Here is a 22980-nt window from a genome sequence, read left to right as displayed (position 1 = left end):
AAAACAAACAAACAAACAAACAAACAAACAAACAAACAAACAAAGAACCATCAGGAAAGCATGTCAAAAACTGCCTTTTAAGGGAGGGTATCTTTCAGACTGATGTATTGCCACTATCAAAACAACTTGTTGTATGAATAAGCAGGGGACAACCACATAGTTTCAAGATAAAGGGAGAAGTGGATGGCTGAACTTTCTTTGGAATTGATAGGGTGTGTGTCCTGAGCCTGGGGATGCAGCTCAGCTGGTAGCATGCCTGTCTATGGTTATGGTGCTGCATACCTGTGGTCCCAGCATTCAGGAGTGGGAGGCAAGATGATCAGTATTTTAACGTCATCCTCAGCCAGTTCAGGGCCAGCCGAGGCTATGTGAGACTGTCTAAGTAAATAAATAACTTGGAGAAGCTGAGCTTGTGCCCTGGTCCCAGAGAAGGGACCCAGGAGCCTATTTTATAAGCAGTCTTGGTGTTTCTGGTTTAGAAGGTCCGAGTTCCACATTTTGCAATGCATACTCGTATCCACATACTGCAGCTTGGCTTACTGACTTCTTTGTCTATTTTTAATGACTTGATCAGGTAACTTTTAAATGTACCCGTGGTTTTATATTCGGCTGTTATCTCTATAGCTTCCTGGTTTATAAAAAAAAAGACTTCTATGTTTCTGAAAATTTTAGTTATGAACAAGCTAGCTAATTTAAAAGTTTTGTCACTGCTTTAAAAAAAATTATGAAATATTTCTTTTGTTAAAAAGGTCCATTCTTCCTTCTAAATTATAAGAGTAGATGGTATATACTTACATTAGCCCAAACTATCACTAGAAAATAAATACCTCCAAAGTAGAGCTTTAGGAATTTAGGGCTTTAAGTAAAAGTGCCTTTTCCATAAATATTACTTTCTGATAGAAGGAAGGTCAGTTTTTCTAAGAAGACCTGACTTCGCTCCTGGATGAGAAGTTGATTACTGTCATATATTCTGTCCTAAGTCTATAGATTTGGCTATAGCTTTTCCAGTATGTTCCATTTTATATATGTTATTAGTTTTGCATATAGGACTGACACCTTTTGGAGGCACATTTTCATATTTCCTAGAGTGTTTAGTTTTGGTGCTCTAAGGGACTCTGAGATATGGTAAAAAGCTAAAGTCCGAGGCTCTTGCATTGAGGTTGGTGGGACCATTTTGTGCTTAGACATCCTAGAGATGATGAGTAGATTTTCACTGGTGTTGTGTACAGAAGACTAACTCACTTCTACTTTTAGGGATTACAGCATGGATTTTTTGACTTTGAGACATTTGATGTGGATGAATATGAACATTATGAGGTTTGTACACTTAATTTTTTTTGGAATATAATTTCATGTTGGTTAAATATTTTAAAAAATCTAACACTATTACATTTTAAATAAAAACCATTTATCATTTTTTTAAAAAAATAGTGGTCAGCTTTGGTTATTATGGGGTAATCAAATTTTAATTTAGAGAAGCACTTTATCTATCTATCTATCTATCTATCTATCTATCTATCTATCTATCTATCTATCATCTACCTACCTACCTGCCTATCTATCTACCTGTCTATAGTCTACCTACTTACCTACCTACCTACCTATATATTCATTCTCTTGTCAAACTTTATTGACAATCTCTTTGTTCCTTTAGATAGGTAATTTTGAAATGTAGTTTGGTAGTGAAATTCTAAATTACCTTTACATTAAAAGTAAGGTCTCATTTAAGGCAAAATTAGGTTTTTGTAATACTTCCGGTGTTATGCATTTGATTTTGAAATACCATTGCATGCACTTAGTTCTAACACTTGGCTGCTCTTTCCCCTAGGGCACCCACCATTGTGAACTCTGTTCTTTCCCCAGGGCTCCATCGTGAACTCTTCCTGCTCAGTGATGCGTAGTGTTTAGGGATGCTTGTGTATTCTGGGGGTGCCATACAGCGGTGCTGAGGAACACTTTGGAGTAGGATGAGGGGAGGTCCAGAATCAGTTAACACTTTCTGTGAGCTGAGGAGCCTGTGGGATAAGACCAACATGGCTTGAGCGTAGCTCATCAGTTGGGTTTTTCCAGAACCATCTATTACATTTCTCTCCCTAGCATGTGAAGTAGTTTGTGCTGGTGTCCAGAGCATGTCTATTTGAATATCTTGCTTGTGTGTAATTTGTGTGCCCTGTGTTTGAAGATAAACTGTTCATCTTTCATTCAGACTTGGTCTTTTGATCCATTCATCTGTGCTAATATGGAAGGCCATCCTGCTGTTCACCCAGTCTCAAGACTAGAATCCCCTCCCCCCCTTTCACCCCATCCCAGTCTTGTGAGGGTTGCATTCCCATGGCTGGCCCCTGAGGATGCATTCCACCCCATTTCGCTCTCTCTGTCATTCCTTTGCCCTGGGTCAGAACTCTTTTCCCTGGACTGCTAAAGTTGCCCTGTATCTGAGTGCTGGTCCTTTCTCAGGCTTCTTCCACAGGCCTAGCGGGATGATCTTAAAACAGCGCTCCATCTTGGCTTGTTCCTGGCCCCGAAGTGAGATGAATGTCCCACTCTCTCAGCTCTGCCAAGCTCTGGCTGCCTCTGGAGACTCACTGCCATTCCTTGGTGGACTCAGTCCTGTTCCAGTCCCTTGGAGCTGCCTGTTTGCTGTTTCCCGAATGTCTCTGCCCTGGCTGAGCAGTTCTCCATCTTTCTGACCTCCTCCTCTTGATTTCATGTGTGTGCAGAGTCTGTGGAGACCAGAGCTCTCTTCTGGAATCCCGTCCCCTTCGTTCCACCTTTCACAACTTGTGCCTGTTTTTCTGACATCAAGGCCATCCGTTTACATATAACCTTAACTTCCTTACTGGGCTGCGAATTCCCTGTAGATGGGACATGGCTTAATGGAAAAACGTATTCTGTGTTCTTGTATAGAAATCCTTAAGTTCAGAAACATCTATGTCTATCAAAGTTTAGTACAATTTGTTAAAATTTGAGACTTTTATTCAAGTGTGTGTGTGTGTGTGTGTGTGTGTGTGTGTGTGTGTGGCATTTTTGGTACTGGCAGAAGTATCTTTTCATTTTAGAAAGAAAGACAGGAAGGAAGGAAAGAAACTCCAGAAAACTAGAAATAAAGGGCAGTGCATTTATAATGGACAAGACTGGTTGAAGCATGTATATCACTTATGTAGTCATTTTAAAAAGTAAATTGGCCTGTACTTCTTCTCTGGGAGTTCTTTCTATAACTTATTTTTTAAAAGGACACATAAGAGTCCTTATAATTTGCTACTTCTTTGTAAAAATAAAACAAGACCTAAGAAGGCTCTTCCATATCTCGTGTGTGTGTGTGTGTGTGTGTGTGTGTGTGTGTGTGTATGCATATGGTGTGAGTTGTTGAGGTATTTTACTTTGAAGCTAATCAAGCATGTATTTCATAACCCTCTCACTTGCATAGATGTCTTTTAAGGTCGTAGACCTAATTGTGTGTGAGTAATTTTGTCCTTTTATAATGAACCTCCAAATAAAGTAAGTTACAAGTGCTCATCCCCAAAGACCCCCAAGGCCTGGATCTCTGCCCTACGTGTATGAGCACGGAGGACATACCATTAAATGCTAAGGACATTTCACTGAAAAGAGTGGTTCAGGTGTGGGGGTAGAGAAAGAGAAGGAGGCATAAACACTACCACCCAGAGAAAAACAGAACACCGCAAAACCCTAGTTGATGCTCCCTCTGCCCGCCACCTTCTGATGCTGAGACAGCTATTGATAACCTTGCTCACAGACACAGTGCTGTGTGAGTCTCACAAACCAGCCACCCCAGCAATGAGCCTGCTAACAATGTGGTCCTCCTGCTGTCACCGGAGTGAATAGAACCCAGGCAGTAGCTGAGTAGTGGATTTTGGTGTCTGTCTAGAAAGATTTTTTTTTTTTTTTTTTTTTTTTTTGTCAAATGTCTTTTTTGTCCATGGAATGTCTGTCCCATCATGTATCTTATCAAACGGCAGGTCACAAATTAAAGTGTGGTTGGCAGGTAGTTCATAAATGTTTGCTTAGTGAATAATTGAATAAAAGGCCACTTTTGTGGTGGTCTGTGGCCCGGGCACTCCTTGTTATAATGTCCCTTGCTATTTGTGCTGCTCCAGGGAGCCTGGTCATTTGGTGAACTGTGAAATAGCCAGGTTTGTGTCCTTCGTTTCATCCAGCAAAGCCAGTATTCCAGGGGAGGACTTGCAGATTTCAAAGTAAAATTGTATTGTTGACAGCAATTGTGAGATTGACTGGGAATGATTTGGGGATATTCAGGATGAGTCTTTTCATAGGCACTTTTTTCTTTTTATTGAAAATAGATTTTTTTTTAAAATGCAGGTGGTGGCACACAGGGCTACACAGAGAAACCCTGTCTTGAAAAACAAAAAACAAAACAAACAAACAAAAAAAAAAGGGAAAAAAGGAAAATGGATTCCTCCCTTCCCCTCACATAACATACCGTGATTACGATTTCCTCTTACTCTATCCCTCCCATCCCTCCCCTTCTCCTCTCCCATCTGGATCCCCTTTCTGTCTTTCTGTCTCTCATTAGAAAACAAACAGGGCAGATGAGGTGGCTCAGCAGGTGAAGGCACTTGCTACCAAGCCTGAGGACCTGGGTTCGATCACCAAGACCCACATGGTGTGGAGAATTCTCGTCGTTCTCTGACATCCATACCTGTGCCTCAGCATGCACATGCTCGTGCGCGCGCACACACACTAAAAAAAAAAAAAAAAAAAAAGAAAAAAAAAGAAAAAAAAAGAAAGAAAACAAACAGGCTTCCAAGGGATAATAATAAAATAATATAAAATAAAAATAAGGTAAAAGAAAAACTAACATCAGAATAGGACAAAACAAACAAATTGAAGGAAAAGAGCCCAAGAAAAGGCATAAGAAACAGATAGAGACGCAGAGACCTACTGGGATGCAGAATGGGGAATCCCATGAGAACACTCAACTGGAGGCCATAATATATGCTTGAAGGACCTGTAGCATAAAAGGAGAGAAGAAAAAAGTACGTATAAATAAAATGGAATAAAATCAAAATAGAAAATAAGATAAAATTAAAAGAAAGAGACAGAGGGACGGAGAGAGAGAGAGACAGACAGACAGACATACAGACACACACACACACACACACACACACACACACACAGAGAGAGAGGGAGAGAGAGAGAGAGAGAGAGAGAGAGAGAGAGAGAGAGAGAGAGAGAGAGAACCTCCAAAGGTGCTGTTAAGTTCATTTTCTGTTGACCATCTACTGCTGGGCATGTAGCCTACTGTCTTAGTTAGGGTTTTTTGGTTTTTTTTCCTTTGGTGTTTTTCAAGGTAGGGTTTCTCAGGGTAGTTTTGGTGCCTGTTCTGGATCTCGCTCTGTAGACCAGGCTGGCCTCGAACTCACAGAGATCTACCTGCCTCTGCCTCCCGAGTGCTGGGATTAAAGGCCTTGAGCCACCACTGCCCAGTTTTTAGTTAGGATTTCTATTGCTGTGAAGAGACACCATGACTATGGTAACTCTTATAAAAGTAAACATTTATTTGGGGCTTAGTCCATTATTACCATGGTGGATGACAAGTAGGCAGACATGGTGCTGGAGAAGGAGCTGAGAGTTCTTGATCTGCAGGCAAGAGGAAGTGAACTGTGACACTGGGTGTAGCTTGAGCATAGGAGCCCTCAAAGCCCATCCCCGCAGTCACACTTCCTCCAACAAGGCCACACCTACTCCAACAAGGCCACACCTCCTAATAGTACCACAACCTATGGGGGCCATTTTCTTTCAAACTACCACACCTACCCTTAGGAGTAGTTTGCCTACCCAGTGAGACTCCCTTGTAGAAAACTAAATTTTTATTTGCAAGTAGTTATCAATTGGAGATTGCTTCTGGGTTAGGGATGAGGGCTTGTGTCCACTTCTTTTAGTTCTAGGACCCCATCTGGGACAGACCCATGCAGGCCCTGTGCATGCTGCCTCAGTCTCTGTGAGTTCATATGTTGATTTCAAGGGCCTTGTTTTCTTGGTCCTCTGGCTTTTTTCGTTCCCTCTGGCTCTAGCACACTTTCCACTGGAATGTTCCACAGCCTCTCACTTTCTGCCTCTTGTCTGTCTGTGGGTTTCTGTATGTGTTTCAGTATGCTGCAGGAGGAAGCTTCTCTGATGATTTTTGAACAAGGCACTTATCTATAGCAGAATGTCATTAGGTATCATTTTATTGCTACTTTTTTATTTTTATTTTTAAAGAACGGTAGTATTTGGTTTTTTCCTAGGTCCCTGGGATATCTAGTCTTAGGTTCTTAGTCATCCAAGCAGTACCAGGTATGGATTCTACCTTGTGAAGTGGATCTTAAATCAGATATTGGTTGGTTACTCCCACAGATTTGTACCACTGTTGCACTAGCATATCTTGAGGCAGTCAGTACACCATTGCAGATCAAAAGGTTTGTGTTTGGGTTGGTATTTACATTTCCCCTGGGTAGCACGCAGAGTGTCTTCATGGGGTAGAAGCTCTAGGTAGGCACCGACTGGACTTCTCCACGTTCAGTGAGTTGTGTAGCTGTCGTCTGCAGCAATGGGGCCTTGCTGTCAGTTTATCTTGGCAGCAGTGTGGGTTGTGTGAGCGTTCCCATGGGACCCCCTTTGGCCAACAACTCAATCAGATGTAACCCAATCCTGGTTTAGAGGCTTCATTTGGTGACAAGAGATGTCCAGTTGGGACTTGCTCCTCCATTATTTGGTGACTTCACTTAGACTATCTTCATATATGAATATGTTTTAGGAAGCTTCTACTACCCCTCACACAGCCCTCAGTTGTAGCTTTGTCTCCCCATATTCCCTTGCTTGTCCCCCCTTACATCCCCCTCCCTACTTGATCCTTCTGTTCCGGTCCCCACCCCATCCACCCATAACTATCTATTCTGTTTCTCTTTTCTAGGGAGATCTGTCTGTCATCTAGTCCTTTACTCTATACCTAATTTCTCCCCTCCCCCAACCATATCCTAGATGGTTTCTTTGTGTAACAGCACTGGCTGTCCTGGAACTCACTTGGTTGTAGACCAGGCTGGCCTTGAACTCACAGAGATCTACCTGCCTCTCTAGCCCACGTGCTGGGATTAAAGGCTTGCACCAGGTCCCTGCCTAGCCCTCTATACCTAATCTTTGTGGTTCTATGGATTATAGCTTGGTTATTAGTGACTTAATCGATAAATCCACATATAAATAAATGTATAACATATTTGTCTTTCTGAGTCTGAATTGCCTCACTCAGGATGATTTTTTTTTTCTGGTTTCATCAATTTACCTGTGAAGTTTATGATTTCATTTTTTAACAGCTGAGTAATACTATATTGTGTAAATGTACCACATTTTCTTTCTCCGTTTGTTGAAGGACATCTAGATTGTTTCCAATTGAACATGGCTGACCAGATGTAATTGTAGTAGGATGAAATGTTCTTGGGTGTATGTTCAAAAGTAGTAGAGCTGAGTCTTGAGGTCGATCAACTCCCATCTTCCTGAGGAACTGCCATCTAGATTTCCATAGCGGCTGTACACAAAATGAGCAGTGGAGGAGTATTTTCCTTGCTGTCATTTGTTCTATTGATCTTAGTCAGAGACACTTGTTTGCTAAACTACATTCAATACGTAATATGGCTTGAGAAGGCCAGGCACTTGGGAAGCTGAGGCAGGAGGACTGTCATGGGTTCAAGACTAGCCTGGGTTACTGAGACCCTGTCTCAAATAAAAACCAATTAACCACCAACCAACTAAAGAAAAAACCTTAAGTCAGTAAGCCCACAGCTCTGTGATATTAAAGAGTTCTTCCCCCATTTTTATGTTTGTGTATGGTGTGCATATGCATGGTGTTGCATATATGGGGACACATGTGTTTGTGTGTATAGGGTGGATGTACATGTGTGTGCATGTGGAGGTCCAAAGTTGATAAATCATCTATCATTCTTCTACCTTATTCGTTAAGGAAGAGTTGGTCTCAGTCACATTCAGAATTCATCAATATATCTGCTCATTAGCCAGCCTGTTCTATGAATTCCATCTCTGCCTTTGGAGGCTAGGATGACAGGCAAGCTGCCATGTCCACCAGACGTTTATGTGGGTGTCTGGGGATCCAATGCTGGTTCTCACACTTGCATGGCAGGTGCCCTAGCTGCTGAGTCATCTCCTTAGCCCTTGAAAGGAGGTTTTTATGATCAGAACACTACTTATGAATACAGATGATGGGTCAGCAGAGCATAAGTACTTGCTTCAAGTCTAACAATAAACCGATACCCGTTCCTCAAAGGTTATGTCTACTTTCACTCAGGATCTAAAGCATACCACCTGTGATTAGTCATAGAAATATTTTAAACATTCCAGTAGCCACATTTAGAAATGCTAAAAAGAAATAGTGAAAGTATTTTAAGTAATATATTTCAATTAATTCAGTATATCTCACATATTTTAACATAGAGTTAATACAGAGATTATTAATGAAGTATTTTACATTTTTTTAAACACTATGCCTTCAAAGTCTAGTGTGCAGTTTACACTATGGTATACCTGAATTTGGTCTGTTCACATTTTAAGATACAGTTGCCATGAGTGTCTAGAATGAAGAGTCCACAAGAATGGCAGGCTTGGCCATGTATGTCATGGTCCTCAGTGTGGCATGAAGCCTAAGGGAAGCTAGGCAGGGTTTATCTTCTTGCTTCATCTGATCTAACTGTTCATGTAAGAGTCCTTTCAGGATTGTCCAATTTAGGAGGTTTGGAGAAAGATGCCTCAGGAATTTGGCCGTTTTCATGTGACCCACAGATGGCTCATTCCCTTCAGGATTGAGAAAAAGCACCAGACATGGTCTTGTAAAATGTCTTCCAAATATGGTCTGTCCAGGTTCCATGTCAACCTGTCTGTCCTGTTGCTCATACTCACATTGCTCAAACAGGCAGAATTCTGCAGCAGTACTAGGAATATCCAGAGACAGCCCACCAGCCAGCCAGACCAAAGTCACAATGTGAATGATCAGCGAGCTCCCTGTACGAGTCAGTGTCAACATTGGTGCTTTTCAACAGGGGCTCGTAAGGTATTCTCTAAGAACCCGAGAACTAAGACAGCAGCCACTCCTGTGAAATCTAGCCATGGGTCAATTCAGAAAAATAACATAGACCTTTTGTCCTAGGGCGAAATGCGTAGATGAAAGAGCCCCAGTGTTCAAGTCACATTGTGACGCTTGTGTACCTGTGTATACAGGACAGTATGCCCTCTAGTGGTGAAGTCGGTGAAGTACATCCTGCTGCTTCGAGGACCTTGGTTTTAGTAAATTGTATACACACCGGGTGTCAGCAGTCAGCTTTTCCTGTGTTATTTTGGGAGGAAATCGTTCTTACCAAACAGACCTAAACTCCATTGGCCATTTATGGAGCTGTACTTAATTTCTGTCCACCAGGGAGGATTTGAAACTAGATCCTCAATTCAGTAGTTCCCTCTGCTCTCCAGAAGGCATTTTATTTTTGATAAATGGTCTGTGAGCAGGTGATCTCATAGGAAAACACAGAGGGAGGTTATCCACTAGCGGTACCTTGTTCTTAGTCGGGGTGGGGGGGTGGGGGGGTGGGATGGCTGAAGAGGAAATTTGGAGAGAGGAGCTTCAGTGGTGACATTTTTTTTTGTGTGGGGGGAGGAGCTCATTGCTGTGGTTCACATTTATTACCTCACTTAGCTTTGGGCCCATGCAGTTTCCAAGAGTTGCCCTAAGTAGGTGATTAGGTAGAATTTAGAGTTCAAGATCAACTTCAGACCCTAGCAACTACTTAGAGTGCTTCCTTGGTGCTACTCTATGTCTGTCGTTATCTCCCCCCACCCCAGTGAAACTTCCCCCCTTTGAAAGAATGCTTCTTTGTGAAATAGGGCTGTGAGTAGGAGGGCACTGTTCTCAGATTGTCAAGCTATTGGTGACCCGACCTTGTTTTCTTACCTGCTGACAGTCTGGCCCCATCTTGACCTTGGCAAGTGAGAGCTACACCTGGCTGTGGTCTGCCTGACGACAGAGCTGCTGCTGCTGCTTCCATAGGCACAGGGCTTCTTATTGGCTTTACCATGGCACCCAGAGAACCTGCTCCTATTTGCTCAACACCCAGTAAACACCGATCACACCTGTTGGCAACTGGGGCCTCTGCTTGTCCCAGCCCCTGCCCAGACAGCTCCATTCTGGTCACTCTGACAAGGAAACTTTGCTTTTCAAAAAATAACACCGGGAGCACCGAGATGACTCAATCGGAAAAATGTTTGCCAAGCAAGCATGGAGGCCGGATTTTAGATTCCCAGAACCTACGAAGGAAACTGGCTCAGCGGTGTGCCGTCTGGAATCCTAGCACTTGGTGGAGGCGGAGGAGAGGGTTGAGATAGGAAGCTTACCCTGTTTATGTGGCTCACCGAGAAGCCCCTCTCAGCTACCCGTGTAGCTCATCTCGTGTAGCGTTAGGTGGTAGAAACTGGTCACACGTTTGTGCCTTCCGTGTACTCTGTGTGCTTGTGGGCAGAAACTGTGTCTCATTTGACTTGGCATGAGTCAAGTAGCCTACTAACACCACAGGCAGTCAATTGGTGTTTAGGAAATGAAATAACAGACTGACAGGTGAGCAAAAGAGCATCGTGAGCAGAGCGCAGCGTATCTCTGGCGCCTTGTATGATCTAGTTTCAATGGAAGTTGACCAAAACCTTTTTTAATTTTATTTTTGAGATTATAATTTAATTACAACATTTCTCCCTTCCCTTTCCTCTCTCCAAACCCTTCCATCTACCCCTTCCCACTCTCCTTCAAATTCATGATCTTTTTTGTCCTTATTTGTTATTGCGTGCATCTGTCTATATGTATATACACATGTCCCTATATAATCTGCTTAGTCCATGTAATGCTGCCTGTATGTATGTTTTCAGGGCTGACCATTTTGCTTTGGACAAACAATTGGTGTGCTTTTCCCTGGGGAAGACCATCTCTCCCATTCCAAGATTTCATCAGTTGCCTATAGTTCTTTGTGTAGAGTTGAAGCCTCATGAACTTTTCTCTGTCCAGTTTGGTGTGTTCATTGGTATAATACTTGTACAGCCCATGTTTAGGCAGTCATGATGAGACTTCATGGGTGTAGCTTTCTGATATTGCTAGGAGACACAATCTCACAGCAAACTCCCTAGACTGAGGTGTTTCATTAGGAACCCATTCTGATTTTGTAGTAATCTTCCAGGGAACATATTCACTATGGTTAGACTACTTTTTCAGTCTAATGCTCTCCCAACTGAGCTATTTCGGCTTTAGACTACTTTTTCTTTTTTTTTTTTTTTTTTTTTTTTTGTTTTTCGAGACAGGGTTTTTCTGTGTAGCTTTGCGCCTCTCCTGGAACTCACTTGGTAGCCCAGGCTGGCCTCGAACTCACAGAAATCCACCTGGCTCTGCCTCCCGAGTGCTGGGATTAAAGGCGTGCGCCACCACCGCCCGGCCTAGACTACTTTTTCACATGATGTCCTTTTCTTTGGTCATCAGCCCATCTATGTGGCAAGACTTTATAACTTAAAAACAAAACAAAACAAAACAGTTATTTGCAACATAGACCGAAGATGGGTTTGTCTGTAATGCCAACGTAGTTTATTATATGACTCGGGTCTGTCAGGGCTGACTGTGACCTTCATTGCATCAGGAAACTGTCATACTAACCAGTGGATGCTGACTCCCAGAGTCTTCGCTTCAGCACATTCCGTGAGAACCAGTGAAGCTGGTTCGGTCTTCCATCTCGGGTCGACAGCAGGAGTCAGTGTGTGACGGGGCCAGGCTGTGCTCGCCAGCGGCTCTGTAGCACAAACTGGAATGCTGCTTGGTCTGTGGTCTTCCCTTGCTCATAGACCGTGGGCAGGACTGTGTACTCCTGCCCCCGGACTGGAGTCAAGCAGGCCTCAGAGTGCAGGTGTGTGGGCATGGCCTCAACCATCTGGAGCAATTATCGAGGTGCGCCTCCCTTGGGGATCTGGCGAGGAGAACTATTTGAAGCATGCTTCTGGAGCCATCCTGTTGTGTTTATTTCACCACTCGAAGACCTCAAGTTTGAGGATGTCAAATTCCTTCCCGGCTACTACAGCTGCTACCGGGGAGGGACCCAGGGCTTCCACATGTGCTAATTAATCACACGCATGGCTAGTTACAGATCACATGGGCTAAGTCTGTGAAACTCTTAGGTTTCCCTCTCCTAAACAATACCTCATGCTTGTCTTTTCCTTCCTCTTAATTATTGTTTGATTTCGTTTCTTTCTGTTCTCTGCCTTCCCTACTGTCTTTCTCTGTGTCTTTTTGTGTTTTGGTTTTTGCTTTTCTGAGACTGGGTCTCACTGTAGCCCAGGTGGGCTAGAACTCCTGGCAGTCCTCCTGCTTCAGCTTTCCAGGTGCTGGGGTTGTAGGTATGTTCTTTTTTTTTTTTTAACTTTCAAACTGTTTGAGGTGTGGTCTTTATAACTATTATGGTCTGATGTTCCTGCCAGCATAGGAGTGTCCCAAACCGAACAGGCCCGGTTTGGTCTTCTTTCTTGGGCCGCTCTGTGGCTAAACTCTAATTGTGAAAACATTTCCTTCCTCACTTTGTAAGGTGGCGGCTCTTACGTTTCTCCTCCTGCCATCTCTGGTCATCTTTTTCAACCTTTTAAATCTTTTTATTCTCTTTGCCCACCCTGGGATCCTGCTAGTATAGGACCTCGTGATTTCCGGTTGAACACACTTTCTGTGTTTTGTCAATGACAACGTGTGTCCTGCTGTTTCCAGGCCTCATCTTGGAGCGTTAAAGTGACATCAGCAAGCACAGCAGAGTTCTGCATCCTGTGTTTGAGTCTGCAGGGGTGCTCACTGGCCTGGATTAGTAGAACAATCTCTCTCTCTCTCTCCCATCTCTCTCCTTGCCCATGGCCTGTCTTCCGCATTGTCTGTCTCCCTCGACAGCTGTGCAGTCTCCCTTTCCCAGGCAGCCCACACTGGACACACCCCATTCTTTCAGCACGCTCTCATTCAAAAGCAGACCTTAACCAATAATCTGGAGTTTGGTGCTCACCTAGAGCCAAAGGACATGGAAACTTCATTTTAACCCAGCAACTCAAATATTGACCATGCTTTCAGCTCATAAAAGGTCCAGCTTCATGGCACTAGTCCTATTTATGGAATAAAGCTGTACTGTTGGTGCGAACTCATGGTTTCAGAGGTGAGGAAAACGCAAAATCATCTTGAAGATGAATTTTTAAAAAGCTGTCGCCGCTGTCGTGTTAGTCTCTGAAGCACTCTGTCTGCCCCCCTCTGTCCGGTGTGCCTCTGGGGTGGTGTGCAAGTTCAGTGCAGCTGTTCCTTAATGGCTGGACGGAGATGGTAGCGGCGCTTTCCTCCGGGGGTTATTGTGGGGATTAAATGAGCTACACGCTGTACTGTTTTGCAGAGTGGGGGTGTAGCTCATACTTGCTGTTATCATCGTTGATACTTGTCATTCCCAAATACAAGCACTGATAATGCCTTTTTATTGTTTTGTGTGTGGCACCAAGTTACAGTTCTTAACATAGGTTTTCTAGGAAAACATGCATGACAGAATGGTAGAAAACATAATGCTAGGCTAGACAACCGATATTGGGAATCTCATCATCAGCCTACAGGAATTTCTGTTTGTACTGTGGACCTATGGTAATGGTAAAAGTCCAAATATTTGGGCTGGAAAGCGTATTTGTAAGTAGTACACCAGAGACACAAATATATTTCTTGCAAGTGTAGAAATTCGTACTTTCAAGTCAAATTCCATTTTAAGAACAGCAACTTAGCTGTTCAAGAGAAATTGTAATCTTTTGTGGACTGGAGAGTCCTGTAGTACGGTGTTATAGCATCGAAACTCATCCATTCTAGAGATGACATGTTTGTCTGGGGCTTTTCTTGTGGTGTAGGTCATCTGCAGGTTTTCTAACTGGTATCTGGTGGGCAGTGAGCATTACATCAGCTTACCACGCTGGGTCAGTGCCATTGCCTCACACTCTTAGATGTTTCTTTACAGAATGTTGTAGGGCTGGAAAGTACCTGAAGTTTCTGTCTGATCTAGATTCTTTGAAGTTGAATTAGGAAAAGAGATTTGTGTCGTTTTAACTATTCTGTCATTGACACATTAGCATTTCTAGAAATGACTGTGAAAGGGGCATGGACCATAGTTCTGGAACACTACCAAATCAATCTTATATTGTAGTAGGTCACTTTAAAGCTGTAACTTTCTTACTATTTTTCTTTCAAACTTAAATCTAAGACCTAAATCTTGTTGTTTATTCTACAAACCTTCCCAGGCTGCTGAATAGAGCCCGATATTACCTAATGTTTATCATTTTAGGTAGAAGGGTTCACAAACACAATTCTGTTGATACTGTGAGTGAATTTATCTTGCTGATATACTACAGGGACTTTAGTTCACTACTCTAGCATATGACTGATTATAAAAGGGTTACTATTTAACCAAACAGATGTCTATAATCAAAATGAACAGATGTAATACAATATATTCATCTGACCTCCTCAGTGGCCAAGAATACAGAAATAGTGAACACAGAGAGCCACTGTCTTCTGCTGTTCATAAGGAATTGCTTTTGTCTTTTGATAGTTGAAGTTTATACTTATTCTTAAATTTGTACAGTGTATCAAGCTTACCCGTTACTCAAGGGGCATATTGACTCATTCATTTAGATGGTTTTGTTTAATTTCTTAGTGGAAAGTTGTACATTTGATTCTTTATTCCAATTGTTATAAAGAGATAGCTACACATGTGCTTATAAGTCTATAAGATTTTAGGGTCCTGTGAAGATAGTATGTTTACTACGATTAGGTTACTACAGTGGATCCATTTTCAAGATGCTATGTGCAATTTCTTTTATGATTGGAAAGATTTTGTAGTAGAAATTGTATTTTAGAATAGAAATTGGCCAGCCTAGTTTTGGTTTTCATGGACGTGGTAATGGATAACACAAATGAAGTAGTGGTTCTCATCTCCTTGACATTCTAATGCATTTAATACAGGTTTATTTTGTACTTACTGAAGAGCACAAGCTTTGGCTCAAACGCCTATCATGGAGGCTCTCACCAAATGCCAAAGGAAGAGTCCTTTGCATGGAATCCTGTTGCTTCCCTGATGAAGATGGAGACTTGGGTCTGGGTTGGAGTTGGGTGTGTGGTGGTGTGAATATTTGTATTGCATTACACAGAAGTCTCCCAGTCACCTGCAAAGCCCTGGGTGTAACCCAATCCTGGTTCCAGTCCTGACGGGTTAATAGCACAAGGAAAGGAGGAGGTACTGGAACCAGGCAAAGTGACCCATTTTCTTGGTCTTTAGGCCTTTTCTAATGATCACTTTGAGTATGCGGACCAAAGGCTAACAATTATCAGTCAGCCTGCAAAGACATTCCATTTGGTTTCATAGGATTTAAAAACTTATCAAAAGATAGCCAACATTTCAAAGAAAGATTTCACTGGAAAATCTCGTTGGAAGGTTAGACCGAGAAAGTCAGCTTCCCAGGGTGACCAGTTAGCCAGAGTTAGAAGCAGTGGTCTTATTGCCAGCCTTTGTTCGGGTTCGATGCCCCTTGCAGGAGACTTTGGCTGAAAGGTTTTTGGCGTACCTCAAGTGGTTCTCAATGGTACTCTATGTGTTGTGACCTTTTTGGGGGGGACGAATGACTCTTTCACAGGGGTCACTTAAGACCATCGGAAAACACAGATATTTACATTATAATTCATAACAGTTGCAAAATTGCAGTTACGAAGTAGCAACAAAAATCATTTTATGTTTGGGGGTCACCACACCATGAGGAACTATCACCACAATGTGGGTCTAAGCATTAGGAAGGTTGAGAACCACGGTTCTAAGGTACACTGTGCCTCATTTCCCCTTCTTGACAGTCTTTAAATCAGCATGGAAAGTAGACATCAGCGCTCCCCTCAACAACAACAAAAACAACCAGGAAAAGAACGGAACGTGTTTATTGTGAACCATTTTTTTTTCATTATTTAAAGCCTGCTTACCATGTTCATGAAAGTGCTTGCATTTTCCATTTTCCTTTACCTCAGCCTATTTTTTTTTTCTGGAATAAACAATATTTTCATCTTACTTCGTAGCAGACTGACCAGCAGACAAGTTTATTTTAAGCCAAATAACTTTTTCGGACAAGCTAAATTTTTCATCATTTGGGTAGAAACTTTTCTTAAATGAAGTGAATTTACAAATAGCGTTTTGTAAATCAGGTACATCTCGAAACTTCTATTGGTTTTTCTTTGTGTGAGTCCCATTGATCTAGTACCAATAGCGTGATAAGTGCTTTTATTTGTAAAGACTTCCTAAATTGCATAAAAATCATAATTTTTTTCTTTTCTTTTTTCATAAAATTCTGCCAGCGTGTTGAAAATGGGGACTTCAACTGGATTGTTCCAGGGAAATTTTTAGCGTTTAGTGGACCACATCCAAAAAGCAAAATTGAAAATGGTAGGTTGTTTTCTCCTTTACCACCTAAACATTATTATTTTAGTTCAATTTCATTACTTCCTCTATTTCTATGTACAGTTCTTTTCCTTTGCTAATATTCTTTGAGGGATATTTATTCATAATTTTCAAAATTAAACAGTGAATTAAATGCTAAGCTTCTAGTATGTGGAGCGATAACCCTGTTTTATTTTATTTTTTTAAAGCAGATTTATTTTATTTTTAGTTATGGGTATGTGTGCATGTGCGTGTGCATGCGTGTGTGTTTGTGTGAGAGATATAGATGTCCCATTTATGGCTGAGTGCTCAACTGACACTCAGCTTTCTAACCTATTTATGAATCTCGTGTTAACTGCTGCCCACAGCTTCTCTGACCACGGTTGAGAGCAGCACTAGTTAATGGGTTTGAACAAATGTTTAGAAGACAAGCAGTTTGGCCAGGTGTCCAGTTACCAAAATGACAGCAGACCCCCCCCCCCCCCCAAGTCAATGACCTCCCCAGTCATGGGCTTTTGACCTGGTTTACGGTACCATGGGTGAATTCTCTTCCATAGAACAGACCTGAAATTCCAACCGAAGGCTGTTGGCTGCCCACATAGAGTGAGTCAGGCACTATTGAACACACAGTGGACTCATCTTGCCTGACAGGTTGGGACTGTGGCCTGCAGAGGCCACAGCTGGGTAAGACCGTTGGTAATTTTTCTTCCTCAGTCGCCTGCACCTGCTGATGCTATGACGGTGAGTCAGCAGGGAGGAAGTGTCCAGGTCACTTCCAGCTTAATGTTTCTGTCCCTCACCCAAAGTATGTCGTGTCATCAGCAACGGGGCCTTGTGATCTAGCTATGGTGGAGAGCTAAGGAAAAGCTGTGATTTTAAACATAATTGATCAAGTAGCTGTTGCTAGGAGGAAGGAAAAGGAAGCCTTCTGTCATGGGATCCAGGCAGAAGGCGTTGTGTGAGTCTTACGGGCGTGTTTGTGTGAGCAGAGAACAACCGGGGCATCTGCTGAACCACCCTCATTCAGGTTGTTTCAGCGGCGGGGAACGAGCAGGCCTTCTCTTTAAAAATGTTTTATATAAAATTTGAATTGAGTAATGGGTTATAACTGTAGAATGAAACACATATTTTGGATTTTAGATTTCAAAACAATTCTTTTAATGGATAATGATGCTACACACAGAGAGAGAGAGAGAGAGAGAGAGAGAGAGAGAGAGAGAGAGAGAGAGAGAGAGAGAGAGAGGAGAGACGGACAGACAGACAGACAGAGAAACCACACACTCATGAGGGTTGGAGGGTAGCTTGAGACAGAGAATCCCAGAAGTTTGAAGTCTTGTAGGCAGGTTGAAGCCGGGCTCCTCTGTCCCTTACTGGTTGTGGAAGCTGCAGCGAGCTTCCTAACTTCTCCTTTGTATAGCCCAGTGAGAGGAACTGATGCACATCTCGGGCATCTAGTGAGGGTTAGAGACACCAGATGAAGGGCCTTGAGTCAAGTCGGTTAACAGCTACACAGTTGTATTTTCATCACCGATGAGCTAACCAACATATTCTCCTACATGGAGTAGTCATTTAACTCAGCTTTTCTTCACCTTCCCAACTTGAAAGCGAAGTGCTGGGAAGAGATGAGGTGAAGTCTCTTTTAGCTCTGAAATTAAACACGCATTTGGTCAGGCTGCTCTTTGGCTCCTCTGGGTCCTGTGCCTCACTGATGCCACGTCGCCATCTAGTGGTGAGATGGAGTAAGGGTTGGGTGAGCCACCCAGCAGCCCTGGGTAGACTGGTAGATTCCCAGAAACCACATTGCTAAAACTAGTCCCTCATAACAAGGGTCCGAACATAGGATATTTGAATTATTTCTTGGCTTTAATTAACTCAAAGTCCTTTTAAGAGAGTTTTTTCTTTTTTTTTAACATCGTATTCTCTTTCTTGGAATCTGAACAAACCTTACCTGAAATAGGCTCTGGTACAGACGCTGGGTTTAAATCCTGCCTCGCTATGTGTCGTGGACCAGTCAGCTATCCAGCCATTAGTTATTCTGAACCTGTGGGGTTAAATGAGATAATCCATATGGGGCACTTGGTATGGTGCCGGAGGGCACAGCAAGTCATCAATAAAATTAGGTATTGTTACAGTCATCATCGTCTCAATGTTCCGATACCACATGTTTACAAGTATACCCCAGGTGCTTTCTCAAAAGATACCCATGACTTTTCTTATAGTTTAGGTATACTAGCTCAACCCTCCATCTACTCCTCATGGGCATTTAAGTACAAGCAGAAATTCTCACACCTTGGTGTTAGGGGGAACAGATAGGCATCAGACTAGGCAGGGGCCATCATAAGGGATGCCAGGAACCCACGCAGAGACTCCCAGCTGTTGCCACAGCCAAACAGGGCTTCCCATGGACTTGGAGTCCCTCTGGTAGCCATTCCTCATATGGTTCAAAAGCTCTTACTTCCTTACGGCAACCACAGTCGCTTCCCCTCTGTCCTGAGTCTGTCGTTGGGAAATTATCGTACCAAGGAAACCAACAGGAAAACAGACCTGATTTCTGTACGTAGAAAAGGATGTGTTTTCTCCCTCTGTCCACACAGGGGGTGAGAAGTAAGCTTCCTGTAACCTGTTTGTGCCAATGCAGCCAGGCAGGGATTAGAAAATCCTGCCTTCTGGTTCTGCCTCCATCTTTTGTTGACCATGGCCAAACTCACCAGCGAGTGCTCCTCCTTGTAGGCTGTAGAACCAATTCTGACCAATAACTAAGATGACATCTATTGGTCTACGTGTCGTAGCTCACAAACGGGAAGAGAAGGCGGAGAACTAGAAAATAGGCTGTAGCCAGAAGAGAGAGTGTATCTGCAGGGTCCATGGAGGTGAATGGGAGCCATGGGAACCACGCCCAGGGACTCCAGCCAGAAGGGGTTCTTACTTACTCATTTAAAATGTTTAAAAATTACCATTCATGATATTAGATATTATTATGATATTTTTGAAAGAAGTGTGTTTGAGTAGAGTTTCCTCCCCATCATCTCTCACCTACTGTCCTGTTACCCCAGCGCTCCATCATCTCTCACCTACTGTCCTGATACCCCAGCCCTCCATCATCTCACCTACTGTCCTGATACCCCAGCCCTCCATCATCTCACCTACTGTCCTGTTACCCCAGCCCTCCATCATCTCACCTACTGTCCTGTTACCCCAGCCCTCCATCATCTCACCTACTGCCCTATACCCCAGCCCTCCATCATCTCACCTACTGTCCTGATACCCCAGCCCTCCATCACCTCATATACTGTCCTGATACCTCAGCCCTCCACCATTTCACCTACTGTCCTGTTACCCCAGCCCTCCATCATCTCATATACTGTCCTGATACCTCAGCCCTCCATCATCTCTCACCTACTGTCCTGATATCCCAGCCCTCCATCATCTCACCTACTGCCCTATATCCCAGCCCTCCATCATCTCACCTACTGTCCTGTTATCTCAGCCCTCCATCATCTCACCCACTATCCTGATACCCCAGCCCTCCATCATCTCACCTACTGTCCTGATACCCTAGCCCTCCATCATCTCACCTACTGTCCTGATACCCCAGCCCTCCATCATCTCACCTACTGTCCTGTTACCCCAGCCCTCCATCATCTCACCTACTGTCCTGATACCCCAGCCCTCCATCATCTCACCTACTGTCCTGATACCCCAGCCCTCCATCATCTCACCTACTGCCCTGTATCCCAGCCCTCCATCATCTCACCTACTGTCCTGATACCCCAGCCCTCCATCATCTCACCTACTGTCCTGATACCCCAGTCCTCCATCATGTCACCTACTGTCCTGATACCCCAGCCCTCTCTCATTACCTCCCCCTAGTCTCGGTTCCCACTTTCATGTCAGTTTGCCCCTCCGACCTTCTTTCCTCTGTTCCTTAGCACTGCTTTTCACCTTCTCATGGTCTTCTTTCTAGGTTTCTAGCTTTACTTGTATCTACATCCATTTCTATATATATATATATATATATTACAAACTAGGATCCATAGATGAAAGAGAACATGTGGTTTTTGTCTTTCTGAGTGTGGGTCACCTTGCTTAATATTATACTTTCCAGATCCACCCATCTCTATTTTTTCCTACAGATTTCATTTTCTTTGCAGCTGAGTAAAATCCCACTGCAAATTGGTACCACACTTTCTTTATCCATGTATCTGTTAATGGACATCTAGGCTGGTTCCAAATCCTTTCTGTTGTGAATATGGCAGCAATAAATATGGGTGTGTACATATCTCTGTAGTAGGATTGGAGTCCTTTGGATATATGTTCATGAGTGGCACACTGGGACATATGGTCAATCTAGTTTTAATTTTTTGAATGATCTACATGCGGGCTTCCATAACAGCTATACTGGTTTGCACCCCACCCACCGTGAATAAGGGCTCCTCTTTCCATACATCTTCAACAGCATTGGTGGTCAGATTTGTTGATGTCAACCATATGCAGAGAATTTAGTACAGACAGTTTGTCACAGTATGGAGAAGGTAGTGAGTCCCCTAAGGCAGCGGGTTGTGGAGAAGGTAGTGAGTCCCCTAAGGCAGCGGGTTGTGGAGAAGGTAGTGAGTCCCCTAAGGCTGGGGGTTGTGGAGAAGGTTGTGAGTCCCCTAAGGCAATGGGTTATGGAGAAGGTAGTGAGTCCCCTAAGGCTGGGGTTATGGAGAAGGTAGTGAGTCCCCTAAGGCTGGGGGTTGTGGAGAAGGTTGAGAGTCCCCTAAGGCAGCGGGTTGTGGAGAAGGTAGACAGTCTCCTAAGGCTGGGAGTTGTGGAGAAGGTAGAGAGTCTCCTAAGGCTGGGAGTTGTGGAGAAGGTAGAGAGTCCCCTAAGGCTGGGGGTTGTGGAGAAGGTAGAGAGTCCCCTAAGGCTGGGAGTTGTGGAGAAGGTAGAGAGTCCCCTAAGGCTGGGGGTTGTGGAGAAGGTAGAGAGTCCCCTAAGGATGGGGGTTGTGGAGAAGGTAGACAGTCTCCTAAGGCTGGGGGTGATGAGAGAAGCGAAGGAGGGAGAGTTAGAGGACTGAGGAGCACGGAGGAGGAGCCTCTGCTGCTCGGAGCTCTGAAGGGAACACCACTGCTGTACAGATCTAGGGCTTGAGGAGTGGAGACCAGGAGGTCTGCTGCCAGAGAAGACATCGGTCTTGTGCAGGGCATGCCAAGAAAAGCTGGGAGTCCTGGCTGAGGTGCAGAATGAGAAGAAAGCCTTTCTTCCGTCCTCCTGGCATCTCTCCTACATACAGGAAGGATGGTAGAAAAGTAGTCTGCATATAGACTCGGACACAGTCTTAGAATTACAGAGTACGACATTGAAGGGCTGGCTTGGAGCTGAGAGAAAATGAAATTGACGGGACGAGCAGGACACAGAGCCAGGAGCCCAGTGTGGAAACCCTCTGGCTCACTCTCTGAAGCTCATCATGGCTGTGAACTCTAAGGGAGGTCATTTCACTTGCCTGGTCTGCCAAGAATCTGCCAGTAATTGGGGAACCCAGAATGGGTGAATCCCGAATGATTGATAGGTGGTAATTGGGTGTGTTAGGAAATTAGTCTTCTGATCTCCTGGGGCTGCAAGGCTTACAGTGGCCCAAATTCCCAGTGGTCACTTTGGATTATTGGCCAAGAGCAGATCAGTGACCCCGTTGCCTCTGAAGCTCCCAGGAATGATCGCTTAGTGGAGGACATGCCGGGGCAATCTGGAGATTGTCACCCCACTAAAAAGGAAGTGTCTACTAGAAGGTACTCTCTTCCTTTGAAATGCTAATATTTTCAGTTGTACATGTATATATTTATGCTACACATATGATCGATTAAAATGATGTATATACTGTGGAGTGGCTGTCAGGTTTAACACATGGATCCAGTCCGACACACTGTTTTTAACTACACAATCAACACGTGGTACACCGGGGTGCTTGGTCATAGTCCTCTTGCCTAATGGAATCCTTTGGCCACCACCTCCCCAGTTCCCAGCTGTTACCTCAAGGGGGTAATTTTGAGAAATCTTGTATGCTGTGACTTGGACAGTTGCAAGTGATAACTAATCATAACCCTGTTTCACAGGGAGTTATGCTGTAGATGGGAACTGTGCCTCTGGATTAAAGAAAGCTTCAGCTGTAGATGAAATGCGTTTGTTAGGTAAAGAATAGTGTCCAGGGAGGAATATTGCCCCAAGTCACTCCAGCCCTGCTCTGCACATTTGAATACTTCAGAACTGCCTTTGTTTGGGGGCTCAAAGACTGGGCTCCCAGGATTCGTATTTTCAACCTTGATGAACTCTTTCATGGATTGCTATTCTCGACTTTAATGAACTCTTTCCAATACACAGAGAAGGTTTTTTGTTTGCATTGTTTCTGCCTATGGTGTTTATAGTTAGGCCAGCCGCTGCTTTGAGGGCTCTTCTGTGGCCTTTCACGCTCTCCTGAAACACTCTTTTCCTCCTA

At 43.6% G+C, this 22980-nt stretch overlaps 1 protein-coding gene across 3 annotated transcripts in view; it reads left to right on the top strand.

The window, feature by feature from the left end:
- Positions 1 to 22980, top strand: part of Cdc14a (cell division cycle 14A) — a 175947-nt gene that overhangs the window by 89254 nt on the left and 63713 nt on the right. For all 3 annotated transcript variants that reach the window (XM_059266133.1, XM_059266134.1, XM_059266132.1), the window contains exons 7-8: positions 1255 to 1317; positions 16424 to 16511. In XM_059266133.1, coding sequence (XP_059122116.1) covers positions 1255 to 1317; positions 16424 to 16511 — 151 coding nt within the window. The remainder of the gene's footprint in view (positions 1 to 1254; positions 1318 to 16423; positions 16512 to 22980) is intronic.

The sequence above is a fragment of the Peromyscus eremicus genome, chromosome 6, assembly GCF_949786415.1.
Source record: "Peromyscus eremicus chromosome 6, PerEre_H2_v1, whole genome shotgun sequence".
Taxonomy (NCBI): Eukaryota; Metazoa; Chordata; class Mammalia; order Rodentia; family Cricetidae; genus Peromyscus; species Peromyscus eremicus.
Note: the sequence above shows the minus strand (reverse complement) of the source record. Positions and strands in the feature narration are given on the sequence as shown.